Source organism: Theropithecus gelada, chromosome 2, assembly GCF_003255815.1.
Source record: "Theropithecus gelada isolate Dixy chromosome 2, Tgel_1.0, whole genome shotgun sequence".
In the NCBI taxonomy this organism is placed as follows: Eukaryota; Metazoa; Chordata; class Mammalia; order Primates; family Cercopithecidae; genus Theropithecus; species Theropithecus gelada.
In genome coordinates, this window is record NC_037669.1 from 32315302 (window position 1) to 32335198 (window position 19897).

The following is a 19897-nucleotide window of genomic DNA, read 5'->3' on the forward strand; positions in this document are numbered from 1 at the left end:
GATCATCAATTTTCTGCCTTTTTCTTCGAATGTGTGGATCTAAGGCAACACATTTTCCTTTGTTCACTTCCTCAGCTATATATCACAAGTTTTGATATGTCACATCTTCATTGTAATTCTGTTCAAAATATTTTCTAATTGGTTTAGCACTCTTTTTAAAGCATGAACCTCCAGAGCTTCCAATTGTGAGACTAATGCGTATTTGTCTCCTTAGCACTGAGAGACTATGAGAATTTTTTCTGAGCTGTTGAGAGATTGAATTTAACTCTGTGTTTTTTTTTCTCTGCACAAAATCAGAATTCGGTAATGTTTTGAGGGGGAAGGCGGCTCTATGCGTGAGTTTCTTCAAGTCTTCAGTTTTGTTACTTTAGCCCAAGAAATCACCAAATGCTCTTTTGATTTATTTGTTGATCATCAGCAGAGTTCTACTTAAGGTCAAAGCTGGATTCTTACAGATATCAACAGGTATCCTCAGAAAAAAGGTGTTGGCAGCTTTTCACTGCATGAATTCAACACGCTTTTTTAGAGTTTTTAATCTCTAGGCCGCCTTCCTAGAGATTGTTATCTTCTAAGAACCTTAGGTCTGGAAAAATTCCACTCTGACTTCCTGAGATATTGATTTACCTTTTAACTTCCCACCATATCAGATTTGCAGTTCAGCAAGATGTTAAGGGAGAAATTGGCATGTGTCTGAAGCTCTACAAAGTCTTCTATTTGTCCCTCCACTCACTCTAGGGCTGCAAGATTCCAGAAAACTCCAAGGGTTTATCTGTTTCCCGATTCTCAACTTCCAACCCACAAAGGACTGACAAAAATAACCCCAGGTTGTTGCTGCTGACTCTCAGCTGTCCTCTGAAAGACTTCCTCCTCTCTGTATTTTACTCCCTCTAATTCTTCTTGGCTTTTCAGTTGTCTGATGCCTTTAAGTAAATTCTTGTGTCATTAATTCAGTTTATATTATTATTCTCAATAGAAGCATTCTCCTGCAAACTACTCCATCTTATCTAGAAATGAAAGCTTTGAAAATATAATTCTAATTTGTCTTATTTTTGTATATTTTGACACCTTGAAAACACACACACGGAGGCATACACATACATATATACATGTCACTTAATAGATTTTCCAAAGCCCTTCTTTCCTATAGCAGGAAAATTAAAAATTTCACTTTAACTTCCTATTAGAGAATAACCTAATCAGATGCCCTTTTCTGCTACCATGTGGTGTCAGGGAAAATTACTGGAATTTTTTCTCAACCAACAAAGAAATTGTGGCCTTCTGCCAGTCTTAACATACTATAGCAGAGGACTGAGGAAATCAATACTTTTGAAGATCTCAGGAGAATTATTTGCTCTTATCATTAAATTATTGTGCCCACAATCACCACACCCTTAGTTTAGATCAGTTAGTAGCATTCTTACCATGAGTAAAATTTATGAAGGACTTTCACACTGGAGAGTTGAGAAATGAGAGAAAAAGAAAAAGAGGCAGGAAAGAAAGAAGAAGGATGAAGACTCTAAGAGAATAGGGGCTTCCCAGTCTTCAAATTAACACAAAGTTACAGGAATAGTTATAGTGTCATAGTGTCTCCTCATGATGTTGATATGCATTTAAAGTGTTGGGGGTTTATGTAAGGTTGAGTGAAAGTTACGACATCAACTATTCTTCTCAAATTGGAGGGCCTGTCAGTGGGTACAGGAAATGGTACTGTGAAGTTTTGTAAAATGTTCGGAGAAATATCTGAGAGGGATATGTTTCCTATACTTTGGCTTCATATAAAAATTTGGCCCCGTCTCTACTAAAAAATGCAAAAACCAGCCGGGCGAGGTGGCAGGCGCCTGTAGCCCCAGCTACTCCTGAGGCTGAGGCAGGAGAACGGCGGGAACCCGGGAGGCGGAGCTTGCAGTGAGCTGAGATCTGGCCACCGCACTCCAGCCTGGGCGACAGAGTGAGACTCCGTCTCAAAAAAAAAAAAAAAAAAAAAAAAAAATTTGAGGAAGACCAGTCTTAGGCATCATATAAATCTAGCATGACATACTTTTATATTTAATTTTGTTTCTCCGTTTTTTTTTTTTTTTTTTTTTTTGCCTCAGCTCTATCTGAACTAAGAACTGAACCCCAGCTGAATCTGGACTTTGAAGATTTTCTTAGCCTTAATTATTCATCTGTGAAAAAACCTGCTCCTCAAATATCTGTTTTACCCTCATAAGTATTAATTAACTCACCAGAGGAATATCTTGCCCAGAATCCAAATGGCACAATAACTGTCATGAAATACGCACCATCTCTATGGAGACTGTGAGGTCCCTGATACTCCAACGCCGGATTGTGTGCATGAATCATCCTCTAATGAATAATGAGAAGATTGTTCCTCTTTTAGTAAAACAAGAATGTTAGTAGAAGTGATACATCAGTAAGGAAAAATATTTATTTTTCTTCAAAATCCATTACCAGAAGTGTTTGTATAAGTCACGTATTTTTTAAAATGTAAATCAATGTATTATACATGCATGGTTAAATGAATCAAATAATGAAGACATCTCTACCCTAGTCCTGCTTCCCGGGGCAACTGTTCTTATATGGCAAATGTTAAATTGATCTACATTATATGATCTCCACTGAATTTTTGCCACAATTGCTGAAGACTGAGCTCTTTTTACACATTCTTCAAATTTTCCTCCACCCTTTTCCTCCCAATATAGCTTGTTTTTTCTTTCCTGCTTACTTCTACAGCTTTGAACAGCCTTGCCAAACCTGTTTTTTGTTTGTTTGTTTGTTTGTCATCCACCATACAATTTAGGGAGAAAAAAAGCAAAAAGTTAGGTAGACAGCTAAGGCTAGTCATTGGAGAAGCAGCCTGAAACATCACAGCTACAGGCACAAGTAGAGCAACCTGGGGAAAACTCAGGCTGCAGCTGCACAGATAAGGAGGCAAGGTCCAGCATAGAAGCCTTTTGTTCTTTTTGTGATTGGTGGGATCCCAGGAAAAAGTTACCTCCCCTTTTCAGACATAGACATGGTGGGCTCCATGGGTGCTTTCATGGGGAGGGGAGGGGGGCTTACCTAAAACAAACCCACAGTTATACAAACAAGAGAAGCTGTGCTTTGTGCTTACCTAGAGACAAACCTATAGCTGCATAGATAAGGGAAGTTACACAGACAGCTGTACAGATAAGATAATTTGCTCAAGCAGCTGCAGAGCTGACAGGTGTTTCTTATAAAAGCTTCTGAATTCAACTGTAAAACAGCAGCCCACTAGGGCTCCCCTCTCTGTTGCCGAGAGCTTTCTTCTTTCACTTATTAAATGTTTACTTCAACCTCACCCTTTGTATCCATGCTTCTTAATTCTCTTGGTGGCAAGACGACAAGCTTGGATAACACCTCAAACAACAAGACCACTGACCAATGACCCGGTTTCAGAATGTCTCTCTTAGTTGCCCATTTCTCTTTGCTCTCCTTCCTTCCAAGCTCTGTCACCTATATTTATCTTCTGTTTTATAACAACAATTTAATTATAACAATAATTAAACAGGGTATAATTTCCTCACAGGATATTTCTAACAGTAGAAGCCAATAAACAGTATTTAAATAATTGTTTTCATATTATAGCAAATAATCTTTTAAAATTAAAGTATTTATTCTCCATATAGTCACTGTAAATACTGATATTTTGGGGTTTTAATCTACCACATTACTATTCATTTTCTATTATCTCTCACCTGTTTAATGTTCTTTTCTCTCTTTCCTTGATTTTGAGTTATTTTTTTAAAATTTTATTTGCCCCAATTTTTAATTTATTAACTAATTTTTAAATAAGATTTCTTTACTCTTCCTTTAGTGGTTGACTTGGGCATTATGAGATATATCCTTGTTAAAATTACTTATTTATTTATTTTAATTGACAAATATAATTGTACCTTTTTATGGGGTGTACATAGTGAAGTTTTTTGATACATACGAGGTATAGCGATCTGATTAGGATAATTAGCATATTCATCCTCTCAAACATTTATCATTTCTTTGTGATGGAAATAGTCAATATCCCCTCTTTTAGCGATTTGAAACTATGTAATATATTGATGTTAAACATGGTCATCCTATAGTGCTATAGAATACTAGAACTTATTCCTCCCACCTAGCTAAAATTTCATAACCTTTAAGGAATCTCTCTGTTCTCCTTTCCTACAACCCTTCCTGTCCTCTAGCATCCTCCTTTCTTTACTTCTGTGAGATCAACTTTTTAAGCTTCTGCATATGAGTGAGAACATGTGGTGTTTAACTTTTTGTTCCTGGCTATTTCCCTAAACATAATGTTCTCTAGGCTCATCCATATTGCCATAAATGACAGGATCTCATTCTTTATTATGTCTGGATAGTATTTCCATTGTGCATCTATACCACATTTTCTTCATTCATTCATCTGTTGTTGGACACTGTGGTTGATTCCTTATCTTGGCTATTGTAAATAGTGCTGCAATTAATGTGAAAGTCACCAGCCACAGTGGCTCACACCTGTAATCCTAGCACTTTGGGAGGCTGAAGTGGGCTGATCGCTTGAGTCTAGGAGTTCAAGACCAGCCTGGGCAACAGAGCAAGACCCTGCCTCAGTAACAAATAAAAAAGTTAGCCAGACATGGTGGTGAGCACCTACGGTCCCAGATACTCAGGAAGCTGAGGTGGGAGGATTGTCTGAGCCTGGGAGTTTGAGGCTGTAGTCGGCCATGATCATGTCACTGTACTCCAGCCTGGACAACAAAGCAAGACCCTATCTCAAAACAAAACAAAACAAAACAGCCAACATGAGAGTGCAGAAGATATCCCTTCAATAAACAGATTTCCTTTCCTTTGGATAAATATGAGCATAAAACACAAGGATCCATTGACAAGCCAAACAGCCTTCACCATTCTCTAGGGTTAAAGAATAATACATCCTCCCCTTCCTACTTCAACAGGGGATCTAAGACAAGCTTTGGAGCAAATACTCTTAATTCCTTTATCCTGCAGCCTAGAGTTTTGGTGACTATCTTGCCATGAACTATACAACTTGAATATATTAATGAATTACTAGGAGCCCAAAGAAGGTATCCCAAATATCTAAAAAAAAGTTTTTCTGGCTTATCATAGAGCTTTAAATCAATAGTAGTCTCATCCCTGCTCTTTCTACATACCATACACTTTTAATTTGAGCCTTATAGTCCAATACATTTTAAGTTCTATACTATGATCTTCTGCATTTTCAAATTAATGGGCTACATTTCAGGCTTCAGTAAGTTAAGGAAAACATGCACCTGTTCCACTGAAATGTTTCCTCTTTTGTTATGGCCCTATCCTTTTTAAAACACATGTTGTAAGAAGACAAAACGAGTTACACAGTATCATACTCCTCTCCCTTTTCCTAATTACTCTGGTGATTTCCTCTGAAAAGTGTAGGCATAATGAGTCTAGGGTCTTTGTATCTGTCCCACTTTAGATGACAAGCTTCATAAAAAAAGCTGTAACAAATTTCAGTATTAACTGTGGACTAACAGACTGGTGAATATCAGTATATCACTTGGGCAAATCAAACAAGATTTATTTATCTGCAGGACATGTTAGGAAGTTCATAATCAGAATATACAGGAAAGTGATCAGAATATTCTTTTTTTTTTTTTTGAGATGGAGTTTCGCTCTTGTTGCCCAGGCTGGAGTACAGTAGGGCAATCTCAGCTCAATGCAACCTCTGCCTGCCAGGTTCAAGTGATTCTCCTGCCTCAGACTCCCGAGTAGCTGGGATTACAGGTGCGTGCCACCATACTTGGCTATTTTTTTGTATTTTTAGTAGAGACAGGTTTTCACCATGTTGGCCAAGCTGGTCTTGAACTTCTGACCTCAGGTGATCCATTCGCCTAGACCTTCCCCGACTCATGAGATTGGAATATGCCAAATGAATAGCCTATGTATCTTCCATCAATCTACTAGCTAGAGATCGGTTAATTTTACTTCTTATTGAAATACAAATATCTGTAAAGAAGTTATCAACTAAGAAAATGATTATTCCTTGCTTAGTTTTGTAACAAATATTAGGAATATAAATCCCTAATTCTGCTGAAATTCTCATATAAGCCTTCTTTTTTATGTTTTGTTGTTATTGACTTTAAGGATGTGTTCATATTTTACCGCCAAACTCTTCACAGTCATCCCCCTCCACCTATTTAGAATGACTATGTAGTGTCTTCTTGAGAAAGACCATTGGTAAAATCTAGAAACCGAGACAAAATGATGTCTGAGCAGTCAAAGATAAATGGCACAACCAGATTATATGTACTCTCTCAATAACATTGTAGAGAAGAACTACTAAAAAGGATTTCTCTTTTCCTTCAATGGTAATGGAAAATTCAAAGCAGCAAATTTAAAATGAGTAAGCAGGAAAATTACAGCAGTCTGGCAATTAGGAAGAGGAGAGAGAAAAAGCCTGTTGAGGCTGAACATATATTTAGGTGAGAAGACCTAAATACGCAAAATGCAAAATATTTCACATTAATGTTAGCAAAAACTTAAGGGCCAACATAAAGTGTATATGTTCATTTTTATATTGTATCTAAGAAGAATTATTGACAATTAAAATGATGGCTTTTTGTTAATTTTAAACTGCAATTAAAAATGTACATTTTATTCAGAGGGCTACATGAAGACATGTCAGTAACACAATTTAGTTACACTTTGGTGAAAGTAGCTATTTTTTAAAGTGTTGATTCCTAGGCACTCCAGTGAAAATGAAACTTGTTTCTCACTTTTTCCACTTAATCATGGTATATCTTTGAGTGATTCTTTTAGCATCACTGAGACTCCGTTTTCTCATCTGTACCTAATAACTGCACTTACCCAGATAATGTGAATAAATGCTCCCTATTAAATGCTTATCACGTTACTTAATACATTCATCTTGAATATTTATTATTATTATTATTATTATAGATTTATTTTCTGAGGTTATTCCAAACTCTTGAAATTCCATTTTAGTAATATAGTCACCAAATGACTACATTATATTTTATTATTAAACTTATTTATAGATATATGTAATTATAAATTATATATAATTTTTAATAAAATTATTTTATTATTTATTATATTATATATTATATTTTGCTTAACCATTTTTCTTGAGAATATTAAGAGTATATTAGAGGTTATATATCTTTGAAAAACATGTAGGAGTTTGAATATTCATTAGTTTTTTTTAATAAAGTGGAATATGGCAAATCTTATATAGTATTAATTTTAATGTCAAAGAGGCAGTGGCAAATCAAAAGAACATCACAGATTAAGGGTATCAAGAGGGCAATACAGTGTATAGAAAAGAAGTATAGTCACAAAGAACGTTTCTGATTTGTGTTTTTCAGGTACATCTAGTTCTTCTATTTGTCTACCTATAGGTGCACTCATAACATTTTAATTTATTTCATGCGTTGTCATCGTTATCCTCTGTATTGCTCTGAGAAAGAAGATGTTACCTGTTTGTGTAAAAAGGATGAGTGAAACAGGGCTAGTTTCAATCATTAAAAAAAAGAAATTCCAAGGGCTCTGGCAAGACCCGTCATGAAAAGAGTTGTTATGAAAAAACTTTTTTCCACATGCTTGGTGATTCCCTCACTGAAGGATATACCTTTGTTAAAGTGATAGTTTACTCTGGAATATTACAAAGGTAGGCTGTTAGTTATCATTAATACTTACGGTAAATTGAGTTTAAGAGTCTTTACTGAGGACAGATTTTTGCACAACAGAATATGGATCACAGACAACTGGTGGAGAGGAAGCTCATTGAGAGGTAAAAAAAAGGTAGAGATTGGAAGGAGATTTTTCAAAGAGACTATTGCAGTAGTCAAGATGAGAGTTGATGGTGGTCTGGACTAGAGTAGCAGCAAAGGGGACTGAGGGAGTAAGTTTGGGATGGCAAGATTTGCTGAAGGAACAGCTGTGGTAAAAGAGCAAAATGTAAGAATTGTCCTGATGATTGTTTGTTTTTTGGTGTTAGATGAAGAAAACTTTTACAAATACGGGAAAGATTAGAGGAAGAACAAACTTTGGAAAGAGAATCCAGAGTTCAATTTTGAACATGTTAATTTTGAAATGCCTATTTTACATCTAAGGGAATAGGTTAATTATCTCGATATATGAATCTGAAATAGATGGAACACATAAGGACCAGTGGTTTAAGTTTTAGAGTGTAATGAATAGACTCTCCAAGGGGACAAATCATAGGTTATGACTCTCACTATTATAGAGTGGAAATAATATGCAAGTTCTGTAATTCGAGTATTTTCATGCCCAACGAAGCATTTGAAAATATACTTTGGTCAATCTCAAGAGAATTTGAATCTGAATCTCCAAATGTTTTACTCATAGCATACTCTTACAATGGACTGCCATGAGGGGGAGTGTTTGGGCTGTATTCCTCTTATGGGTATATTAATGTCGCTATATCTCTAGGTCACAGAATGTGTGAACCAATACCTCATTTGAGACAGCCTCACATGGAGAACGTAAGAGCCATTCTCTTCTCACATACAGGTAACTGGCAGGTTTGTGAATTTGTTACTGTTATTTTGTACACTTCAAATTTAAGATTTAGCCTTCCAAATTAAAACCTGCATTTGGTAGCAACAATTATTTTAGAAATAAATGAAAACAATGATTTGGTTAAATATATAATCCAATTTCATGAATTACTGGTTTCCAATGAGGTTGTATTAATATTAATGTCTTTGAATATTTCTATTCATTCCCTGATTCAGATCCCCTCCCAACATCACCAATTGAATGACGGTTTTGATTTGCATTTTTTCAGATTATTAATAAGTATGAGTATGTATTCATATATTTGTTAGCCATTCAAGTTTCCCCTTCTGTAAGGTTCTTGTCTACATTTTCAAGTAGTGTCTGGTTGGCTGTTTATATTTGCAAATTTTTTTTTTTTTTTTTTTTTTGAGACAGAGTCTCGCTCTGTCACCCAGAGCTGAAGTGCAATGGCACGATCTCTGCTCACTGCAACCTCCGCTGCTGGGGCTCAAGCGATTCTCCTGCCTCAGCCTCCTAAGTAGCTGGGATTACAGGCGCCCACCACCACGACTGGCTAATTTTTTGCATTTTTCTTTTTTTTGAGATGGAGTTTCACTCTTGTTGCCCAGGCTGGAGTGCAAAGGTGTGATCTCGGCTCACTGCAACCTCTGCCTCCTGGATTCAAGTGATTCTCCTGCCTCAGCTTCCCAAGTCGCTAGTATTACAGGCACCCGCCACCACGCCCAGCTAATTTTTGTTATTTTTTAGTAGAGAAGGGGTTACGTCATGTTTCCAGGCTGGTCTCAAACTCCTGACCTCAGGTGATCCACCTGCCTCGGCCTCCCAAAGTGCTGGGATTACAGGCGTGAGCCACTGCGCCCTGACAATTTTTTGTATTTTTAGTAGAGATGGGGTTTCACCATGTTGGCTAAGCTGCTTTCAAACTCCTGACCTCAAATGATCCTTCTGCCTCGGCCTCCCAAAGTGCTGGAATTACAGGGGTGAGCCTCTGCACCTGGCCAGAAATTTTTTATATCTTAAATTCTTTACATAGTAGATATTGATTACTTCTTCCTGCTTGGCATCAGTCTGTTACATTTTTCAGTTATACCATTAGGGGAACAGAAGTCTTTAAGGGAAAACCAAAAGTCCACTTTTTATGGATAAAAAGTGGATGGATTTAACAATGTTAAGTCAAACTATAAATTGTTAATAAGTTTGAGTTTGGGGCACTGATGTCTTTATAGTGAAATTTCTTTCAGCCACAAATATATTATCCATTTATTCAAGGCTTTCTAAATGTCTTTTAGGAAGGTTTTACAATTTTCTCAACGTAGGTGCAATTTTTGCTAGGTTAATTCTTAGGTACTTTTAATTTGTTCACTATAATTAATGATATTTAAAAACATTTCTAGCTGGTTATTAGTTGTTTAGGAACATTTTCAGATTTTTTAAGTTAACCAATATTTGGAAACTGTGCTAAACTCTGTATTTAAGGTTTTCTGGTGATTTTGATTGTTTTTCATGAAGTTGATTATCTTTCTTACAACTAATGACAGTTTTGCTTCTTTCTTTCCAATCAACATCTCTTTTTATATTTAATACCTGCAATAACAGTTATCTTTTTCTTGTTTCCGATTTAAAAGACCATGTCTAAAATTTCCTTACAGTTAAATATGATATTTGCTGCAGTATGACCGCTAAGCATATTATCAAGGTTAGGAAATATTTTCTTATTTCTATCTTCTTTGATTTTATGATAAATATGTTGTTGAACTTAAGAAATAATTTATTGGTACTTGTTGAGATAATCATGAATTTTTCATAGCAATTTACTAATATGATAAATTATATTGACAGTTTTCTAATGTTAAGCCATTTTGGAAATTGTTCTGCTTTATATTTATAAGTAAAAGAAGGCTATAATTTTATTTTCTTGTATTATCCTTTCCTGGCTTTAAAATTAAAATAACTCTAGCCTCAAAGAAAGATCTCAGTAATTTTATACTTCTCCCTTTTGGACATGAATAAGACAGATCTATTCCTCAACAATCCTGCAGGTCTGTTATTTATTTATTTATTTATTTATTTAGCAAAGCAAGTCTTTGATTTGGATTTACTTGCTTACTAAGTTATTGGCCTATTTAATTTTTAAAGTTTTGTGGCCAATTTGCCACTTTCAGAAATTTATTCGTTTTGTATAAGTTTTCATATGACTGTTCACAATATTGTTTTGTTATTTTTGCTATTTGTTACATCAGTATTAGTTTTCCCTTTTCATTCTATATTGTTACTCTGTATTACAGAAATAATTTTCTGAGTGTTACATGCCACCAGGTTGATCAATTAATCTCTAGAAAAAACTTTATATGTATTCTATTTGTATTCCTTTTTATTGATTTCTGCCTTTAGTTTTATTATATTCTCCTTCTCATTTTGTTGAGTTCCTTGTTTGCTTCTTTTACTCAATATTGACATCTGGTATAGTTAAGGTGATATATTAATTCTAAGTGCTCCTTTAAATCTGTCCAATAATTTTAAATTATGTAAGCAAATTTCTTTAATACAATGTTTATGCTTCATTATGGCTGGGAGTTTTTCCCCTTTGGTTCACCTTTCTGTGTCCCAAGTCTCTTTTAACCTAAAAATGTTGTTTTTAAGCTTTTGTTTTTGTTTTTTTTTTTTAAATAGGGTTTCACTGCATCACCCAGGCTAGACTGCAGTGTCTTGATCATGGCTCACTTCAGCCTCAACCTCCTGAGCTTAAGCAATCCTCCCATCTCAGCCTCCTGATTAGCTGAGACTACAAGCATGTGTCACCATGTCCAGGTAATTTATTTTTATTTTTTGGTAGAGACAGGGGTCTCACTATGTTGCCCAGTATGATCTTGAACTCCTGGCCTCAACCATTATGAAATTGATTGCTTAACTACATAATTTGAATCTGGATTTTAAAATAATAAATGTAAGATTTTATTTTAAAAAATTAGAAAATAAGATTATGAGAGGTGAGGAGAATTATGCTAAGGTATACGTGTTGGGAAATTTAAGAAATTGACTTAAAAAATGCATATGTATTGTCCTTAGTAAGTTACAAGAAAACAGCAGAATAATAAAATATAACTCTTAATGTAGCAAAAGAATATTTAGCCTAAAGAAAGATAAGACAGAGGAAAATATACTAAAATGAAATATAAACAATTTAAAAGTCCTATTATATCAATAATTACAACACACAAATAGGTTAAGTCTGGGTGCAGTGACTCACACCTGTAATCCCAGTACTTTGGGAGACCAAGGTGGGAGAAGTTTTTTTCCAAGTGTGCAGTTAATATTTCTCTAATAGAGGAAGGTTAAAAATAAAGTGATAGGAAAATATATGGGAAAAATACATGTAATAGAATGATATACATATGCTTATGAAAGGACATGTATAAGAATGTTTATAGCACCACTGTGAAAAATGCCTCCAATTTGAAAAACAAAGAAATGTTCATTAATAGAAGAATAGATAAATAAATTGTAATATACAGTATTTATAGAATAGGATACTATACATCAATGAGAATGAATAAGCCACACTACAGGCAATAACATGGATGGATTTTTTAAATCTACTGTTGAGTAAAAAACCCAGACACAAGTGAAGACATATGCTATGATGCCTTTCATATAAAATTCAAAATCAGGTGAGCCTAGTCTATGGTGTTAGAAGTAGGAGAATAGGTCAGGTGCAGTGGTTCATGCCTGTAATCCCACTGCTTTGGGAGGTGGAGGCAGAAGGATCATCTGAGACTAGGAATTTCAGGCCAGCCTGGGCAACACAACACCCCATGTCTGGAAGAAAAAAAAAAAAAAAAAACTGGGCATAGTGACTGCACATCTATCATTCTAGCTCCTTAGAGGCTGAAGTGAGAGGATCCCTTGAGCCCAGGAGTGAGTTATGATCGCACACCACTGCATTCCCCAGCTTGGACAACAGAGCGAGACTTTGTCTGTAAAAAGAAGCAAAAACAAAACCCCAAAGCTTTGTCCCAGCTCCTTATGAGAGGGTGGTAGTAGTAAAACAAAAGGCTTCAGGAGGTGAACATTTGATGCTTTCTTTGTCCTTTTTTTTTTTCAAGAGCCAAGAACTCTGGAGGAAGAAGAAGAAGGAGAAGAAGAAGAAGAAGGAGAAGGAGAAGGAGAAGGAGAAGGAGAAGGAGAAGATAAAAAAGAATCCTCATCATTAATGCAAGTGGAAGGAAACTCTTCACCAAGGAATTGATCACATCACGAAAGGTGAAATCATTACGGAATTGATTGCTTAAATATATAATTTGAATCTGGATTTAAAAATAATGAATGTAAGTTTTTTCTTAAAAAAAAAAAAAAAAAAGTCCATTGGTTAAATTCAGCTTGAATCCTTTGCCATTACATCAAGAGCTAACAGTTCAACAATTGATCTCACAACCTCCCACCTCATTTCCTTTCTCAGTCCAGGTAACAGGAAAAAAAAAATTTTTTTTCCAAACACTGTCTCAGTTTCCCCAGTGGTCACCTTTGAAAAGGGAAAAATGTGTGAAAATAGGCAACGCTGAATATAAACCACTTAATTCAGCCTCCGCTCCTGTGAGGGCGTGGGGGAAAGCCAGTGAAGAGGGGCTAGAGAGGAGGAAGAGGCGGGAGGTGCGGCGGTTCACAGGTGACGCTCCTCCCGCCTCCCAAGCAGAGCTCCAGGCGCACATCCGCAGTCAGCCACCTCGCGTGCGCCTCCAGGAGCGAGGATGGAGAGGCTGGTGAGCGGGACTGGGGCTTGGGAAGGAGGGCGCAGGGTGGGCGACGTGGAGCCGGTGGCCCTGGGGCGGGCGGCGAGTGGAAGGCGCGGAGCTTCGGCTCTCGCCACAGTCCGGTCCGGGGACTTTATCGGTGGTGTTGATGGCAGCGCTTTTCTCTAAGCGCTTTACCTTGCTGATTAGCGGATTTTGCCTCAAAGGGTGGTTTACAGGCCGCTGCTGGCGTCCGGATTCTCCATTCCAATTCCCTGAAAAAAAGATGCGCCAGGCCGGGGCTCCGGGGGCTCTTGATCCGCGCTGGCGCATCCTCCGGGGGGCTCGGCTCGGCTCACTGGCTCCAGCTCCCAAAGCTGGGGAGGCACAGCCTATTTTCAACTGCCCCCAAAAGGGAATGAGAAATGCTGTATTGGTTCCATGTTGGCACCAAAAGCCGCGGCGGAGATACAGATTTCCAGGCTCGCTCTCTCCGGGAGAGCTCCAGCGTCTCTTTGTTAGCCCCTTTCTCCCTCCTAGCCCTTGCCTGGGGGAAGCCATGAAGGATCCGTTAAAGCTGAAGCTACACTTGAGAGAGCTGAAATGCTCTGTGATCACCATGCTTTGAAGGGTTAACCCCGGGTATCTAGAGAAACAGACATTTTGTTTATTCGGAACCAGCTTACAAGACAAAAAACGGAGGTGGTTTTCATATACCCTATTGGTATATGAAATCCAAATACAATGGTATTGGTATAAAAATCCAAATACAATGAATGCCTCAAGACAATTTTTTCATGTATGGTTTGTTGGCAAGACCACATAGCCAATGATTTCACTGTCTTTCTTAACAAAGGAGAATGGTGGTCCGTGAGCTATGCTCGACTGCAAGCTAGATGCTGTTAATCTTCTTTATAACTATCCTTCTAAAAATGAATTATTACCTGATTTTAGACATAAACAGGCGGAAAGGCTAATATTTCCAAGTCCTTGTGACTACATGTGGGATCATGTGGATTTGGACATAGAAACTTGCTGAGGAAGAGGCATGAATAGGGGTAATGTAGCTGCCAGGTGGGCAGCTGTCTGGTAAGACCCAGGTTTTTGTGAACCCTGGACTGCATGGCAAGGGTTATAAGTGGGCTTCTTTGTTTTCAATAACTTAGTTCCCCCTATGTTATTTGATCGATTAATATTTTTTGGCTATCTAACACGTATTGGCGTTTACCATAACCTAGGCTCTATACTAAGTGCTTTAATTGTCTAATTCTCATAATAACTCTGAGATAAGAACAACATTTATTTAGTGCTTATTTGTACCAGCAGTATTCTAGGAGCTTTATATACTGCTTCATTTAGTCTTTTTAACCATTAGATTGGTACAGTTACTCTTCCGGAGTCTCAGAGAGGTAAAATGATTTGTTTTGCTCACAAATCTAGTATTTGTTTTAGCCCAGGTCACCTCCCTGTAAATATATAAACACTGTTGTTTTCAGATTGGTCATCTTTTCAGTTATTCTGCATGGACTCAAGAAAAAAAAACTGCAAAATAAAAATACGTATCTATTTAAGAGTAAGGCTTTCCTTCTGATTTCCTTTGCCTCAATCACTGTGTTTTTGTTTCTTAACATTGCTGGCTCCCAGTCTGCGATATGTGGTTTGGTATGTATCTGCTTTCTCTCTCGTCCTAAAACACAGATTTTTTCTATGAGAACTTGTGCATTCTGCATTCTTCATCATGGCCTCTGCTAGAGCCTGGATTTCCACGTCAGAGAGAAGCCTAATGGTTGAAAAAAATATCACATAGAATTGGAATGCCAGTATCTGTCTCCACAATTGCCTTAGCTGAAAATAAAACAAAATGTGTTGGGTGGGCACTGGCAATGGAGCCTGAGGAAACATTTGGCCTGATTTTTTCTGACTTTCCTAGATAATTATATAGGATGGAACAGTCTCAGTAATACTGAGAAAATTATCGAGTTATCTCTGCTCATTTCAAACCAAAGCCTTTGTGAGTATAATGCCCAGCAGTGAATGGGCAGGGTGAGCAGGTCTTTGTAGACTGTGAGTATGTGTTCAGGAAGCTCAATCATCTTGGATTTCTCAAAAAGCAGTAACTATGTTATTAGTCTTAGACCTGTGAAGACAGGAAGAGAAGTCACAAGGAAGGCATAGCATGCTTATGGTATGCTTGGGTATCGAATAATAAAATCTATCTGCAAAGAATAATTTGTCCTAATGGCACCTTCAGATGATATAATCTTGAATTCTCTGTAGCCTTAGAGATGTAAAGAAAAAGCAACTTATGTCACAAAGATCAGTATCACTGTGTACTATGATGCCACTGCATGGGGTCTGGGATGAGAGTCTAAGTGACTGGTTCTCTCTAGCTGAAGACAAGAAGACACTCAGGTATGTGGTAGCAGTTGGGATAGGCCATGGGGAGGTGAGACATCATTCCTTCTAAGACATCTATCCTGAAAGATCCATCACAGGAACACGATAGTGATGGAGACTCCCTGTCTCTGGCAATTAGAGAGGGTGCTGAAGAAGAGCCCTTTTCCAGCATGCCAGTCCCTAACATGATGCTGGCTCTTCACCCAGACGATTACAGCTCTGGTGCTCAACACACACAACCACCTCCAGGGTACAAGTTGTCCCCAAGAGAGCTGAGACAATATTGGCTCCAATTTTTATCATCTGATTGATCTCCAACCACAGACCCTGACCAGGACAATTGGGGGCCCTCTCCTTATAGCTCCACTCCTAGGAAAGATCACCATTAATGATTACCAGGTAATTTTCTACCCCTACCTATGAAGGGACTTGGTTAGTAACTTCTCTTGCTAGAGGAAAAATGAAGCTTATTATATAAGATTAATGTTTGTGAAACACCTGTTATTTGGAATTGGTTTGGTACTTCCTTTTGATATTTCCCTCATTAAGTTTAGGTCATGGCTGTTTCATAAGGAAAGAAAAGGGCATGATTGACCAGAATTAAAATTAACAAATCCATTAAGTAGGAGGATATTAGAATTGAGTGGCGCCCGTTGGACAGGAAAAGGAAGAGAAATCCTTGTGGTAGGTAAAGGAGGAGATACTTAGATCCTTGAGAACTCTGTTCCCCTACCCGCTGCTCCTGAGCCCGCAGGAAGAAGGCTATCACAAGACAATAAAAATCCCAGAGAAATTGAAAGGCAAACAGAGAGACACAGCTTGGAGTGTTAAGGAAAATGAACTCCAGCAGGGAAGTCATTGTATCTAAAAGGAATGGCAAAAACAGGGCTTAGTTAAGGCAAACACTGAGAATGAGGGGATGGGATTCCCACAGGTGGAATACCACCCTTTAACAATCATCCTGACTCTAAAGCAAGATCATTTAAGTGATTATGGTCCAATAGTCTAGAAATAAGCTTCAAATTATAATAGCAACAGATGGGGCTAAACAGGAGCCGATAAGAACACATAACTTGCCGGGCGCGGTGGCTCAAGCCTGTAATCCCAGCACTTTGGGAGGCCGAGACGGGTGGATCACGAGGTCAGGAGATCGAGACCATCCTGGCTAACACGGTGAAACCCCGTGTCTACTAAAAATACAAAAAAAACTAGCCGGGCGAGGTGGCGGGCGCCTGTAGTCCCAGCTACTCCGGAGGCTGAGGCAGGAGAATGGCGGGAACCCTGGAGGCGGAGCTTGCAGTGAGCTGAGATCCGGCCACTGCACTCCAGCCCGGGCTACAGAGCAAAACTCCGTCTCAAAAAAAAAAAAAAAAAGAACACATAACTTGAGAAAGGGATGCCCATGATGGGTTTATTAAGGAAAAAGTGGTCAGGGCATCCCACTAAGGCAACAGGATTCAGTAGATATTGAGGTTCTTGGGGCCAATGAGACAGGCGCAGAGAGACTACCACTTTATGGAAGACTGTGATCATACTGCTAAATACCACGAAAGAATACACAGAGCCAAACAAGAGACTGTTTCTAGTGAAACAAGCAGCCAATGTCCCAACCTCAGGAATTTAACTCAGTCTGAGAAAGAATAGTAGTTTCAAAATTGTCAAGTCTGCTTTAGTATTATATATTTTTTTCACTGACAAGAGAGAATGAAAGATTGATAGCTGGGAGAGTGGCGGCGGGTGAGGGGTGTTGGCAGGTAGTAAGCATGCTGGAAGCAGGGTCTCAGGGTGTAGGGTATATGGTGGGTCTATTTGGGAAGTAGTTGTCTTCTCTCAAACTGGAAAGCAGATGGGTGTGTTCAGACAAGATCTGGAAGCTGTGGCATGGGGGACAAAGGGAGATAGGACCCCTTTGGCCCTGGAGGAAGAGGCATGAATTTTTTTGGAGCACTAAAAGTTCCAAAAGACCTAAACAGAAAGTGCTTCAGAAGAGGAGGATCTGCATAGCAAGATGACTGTGATCAGGCTCATAAAAGTAAGACCTTACATAAATACAAGTGAGGGGGAAGACATTTCATGTAGGAGGAATGGCTCAAGCAAAAATACCAAGGCGGGAAATTGCGTGGTGCATTTAGAAGTAGAAAAGGCTAGCTGGCAGGGAGGGGATACATAGGAAGGCAATGGAAATGAAATTGCAAGAATGAAAATAGGCTAAGAACTTTGAACAATTTTCTCTAGATAGCTAGGAGCTGTAGAAGAGGATGACATCTTGTGCAAAGAGGAATTTAAGGAAAATTAATCTGTTGATAGTGTGTAAATACATTAGCTGGATAGTAAACTAAGTTAGGGACTATATCTGCCTTATCCACCATTGTCTCCAAAGCACCTACCATAGTGCCTGGCATGAAGTCAGACTCAATAGAGATGATTAATAATAGAATAAATGAAAGAAGTACAGTTGTCCCTTGGTATCCATGGGGGCTTTGTTCCAAGACCCTCACAGATACCAACTGGTGGATGGTGCAAGTCCCTTATATGAAATACTGTAATATTTGCATATAACCTATGCATATCTTCCCATATTTATAAACTCATCTCTTAATTATTTATAATTCCTAATACAATATAGATTCTATATAAATAGTTCTTATGCTGTATTATTTAGGCAATAATGACAAGAATCTGTATATGTTCAGTGCAGATGCTTTTTTAAAAAATATATTTTCCATCTGTGGTTACCTGAATCCATGGATACACAACCCACAGATACAGTGGGCCAACTACATTGGCAAAAGTTCAGTTGCAATAGAAGACAAGACTACTGCACAAAACACCCAGTGTTATGAGCTGAGACTAGGGTGGTAAGGAACAGACACTTCACATGCGAGAATCTAATGTGCATAGTGACTAATTACATATCTAGGTAGGGCAAAAATGAGGCATCCTGGATGACTTGAGTGCCTGGGAGATAGAAGTCCAAAAGAGTAGCTGTTTTTGGGTAAAATGATGATTAATTTGATGTTACTCATAAATTTAATTATTCATCATTCGTTCATTTTTGTATTCAACTGACAGCATCTTAGGCAGAAGAAAAGATAAAAGAACTAATGTAGGAAATAGCTTGGTAATTTCAAGTTATTGAAAGAATGGTGAAGTGGAGCTTGGTGAGCAAGATGGAAAGTACAGTGACATGAGATTGGATAGCATGTTTGTAGGTGCTGAGCTGCAGGTAATGACGGATGGGGTCATGCTTTATTACTAGCAGAGCTTCTAGACAATGACTCAAAGGCTTTCAGAGATTCCTTGGCTCTGTGGACACCTGTTTAAATGCTTTTTAAATACAGCTTCAAAATTGAATTTAACATATTGTTGCAGGGCAGTGAAGCAGGGACTGCTGTGTGAATATCTTTGGTCATTCATCACAACAATGATTTAGTCACAGCAATAACAACGTACTTTTGTGATGATGCGTCAATTTTTTTTTTTTTGAGACGGAGTCTCACTCTGTCGCTCAGGCTGAAGTGAAGTGCAGTGATGTGATCTCTGCTCACTGCAACCTCCACCTCCTGGGTGCACGCCATTCTCCTGCCTCAGACTCCTGAGTAGCTGGGACTACAGGCACCCGCCACCACACCCGGCTAATTTTTTGTATTTTTAGTAGAGACGGGGTTTCAGTGTGTTAGCCAGGATGGTCTCCATCTCCTGACCTCATGATCCACCTGCCTTGACCTCTGAAAGTGCTGGCATTACAGGCGTGAGCCACCACGCCCAGCCATGTCAAAATTTTTAAACCAACAAAACTTTATACATAGAGGAGGCGAGATGGTGTGGTAATTATGGTTATGAACTCTGAAACCAGACTGCCTGGGCTTAAACCCCTTCTCTGTCACTTCATAGCTGTGTGACCTTGGGCAAGTTACTTAACTTCTCTCTGCCTCATATTCTTTATTTTGAAAATGATGATAATAATAGTGCTTCCTATATAGATTTATATGAAATATTGGATGAAATACTTTGTCTCAAGTGCTAAGAACAGTGTCTAGTACATAATAAATGTTCAATAAATGTTAGTGTTAGTGGTTTAGTAACCTTATGCAAAATATAAGTTGGAGTATTATTTTAATGTATCATCTGGTGTGGTTTTTTATTCCAGTACTTTATTTTTGTCCTCTGGTCTTTCAAATCAGACAGTTAAGTATCCATTGCCTTACAGGAGG

At 38.1% G+C, this 19897-nt stretch overlaps 2 protein-coding genes across 9 annotated transcripts in view; one reads left to right on the forward strand and one right to left on the reverse strand.

The window, feature by feature from the left end:
• Positions 1-6177, reverse strand: part of SLC9C1 (solute carrier family 9 member C1) — a 165025-nt gene extending 158848 nt beyond the window's left edge. The window contains 1 exon segment of the mRNA XM_025375446.1: positions 6157-6177. Within this exon segment, the coding sequence (XP_025231231.1) occupies positions 6157-6177 (21 nt within the window).
• A 6881-nt stretch (positions 6178-13058) lies between these two features.
• Positions 13059-19897, forward strand: part of CD200 (CD200 molecule) — a 30970-nt gene continuing 24131 nt past the window's right edge. For 5 of the 8 annotated variants that reach the window (XM_025376464.1, XM_025376465.1, XM_025376469.1 and 2 more), the window contains exon 1: positions 13059-13316. In XM_025376464.1, coding sequence (XP_025232249.1) covers positions 13305-13316 — 12 coding nt within the window. In that variant the 5' untranslated portion in view covers positions 13059-13304. Of the gene's footprint in view, positions 13317-16007; positions 16083-19897 lie in introns of all 8 variants that reach the window. The other 3 variants (XM_025376463.1, XM_025376462.1, XM_025376466.1) reach the window with 3 other exon arrangements.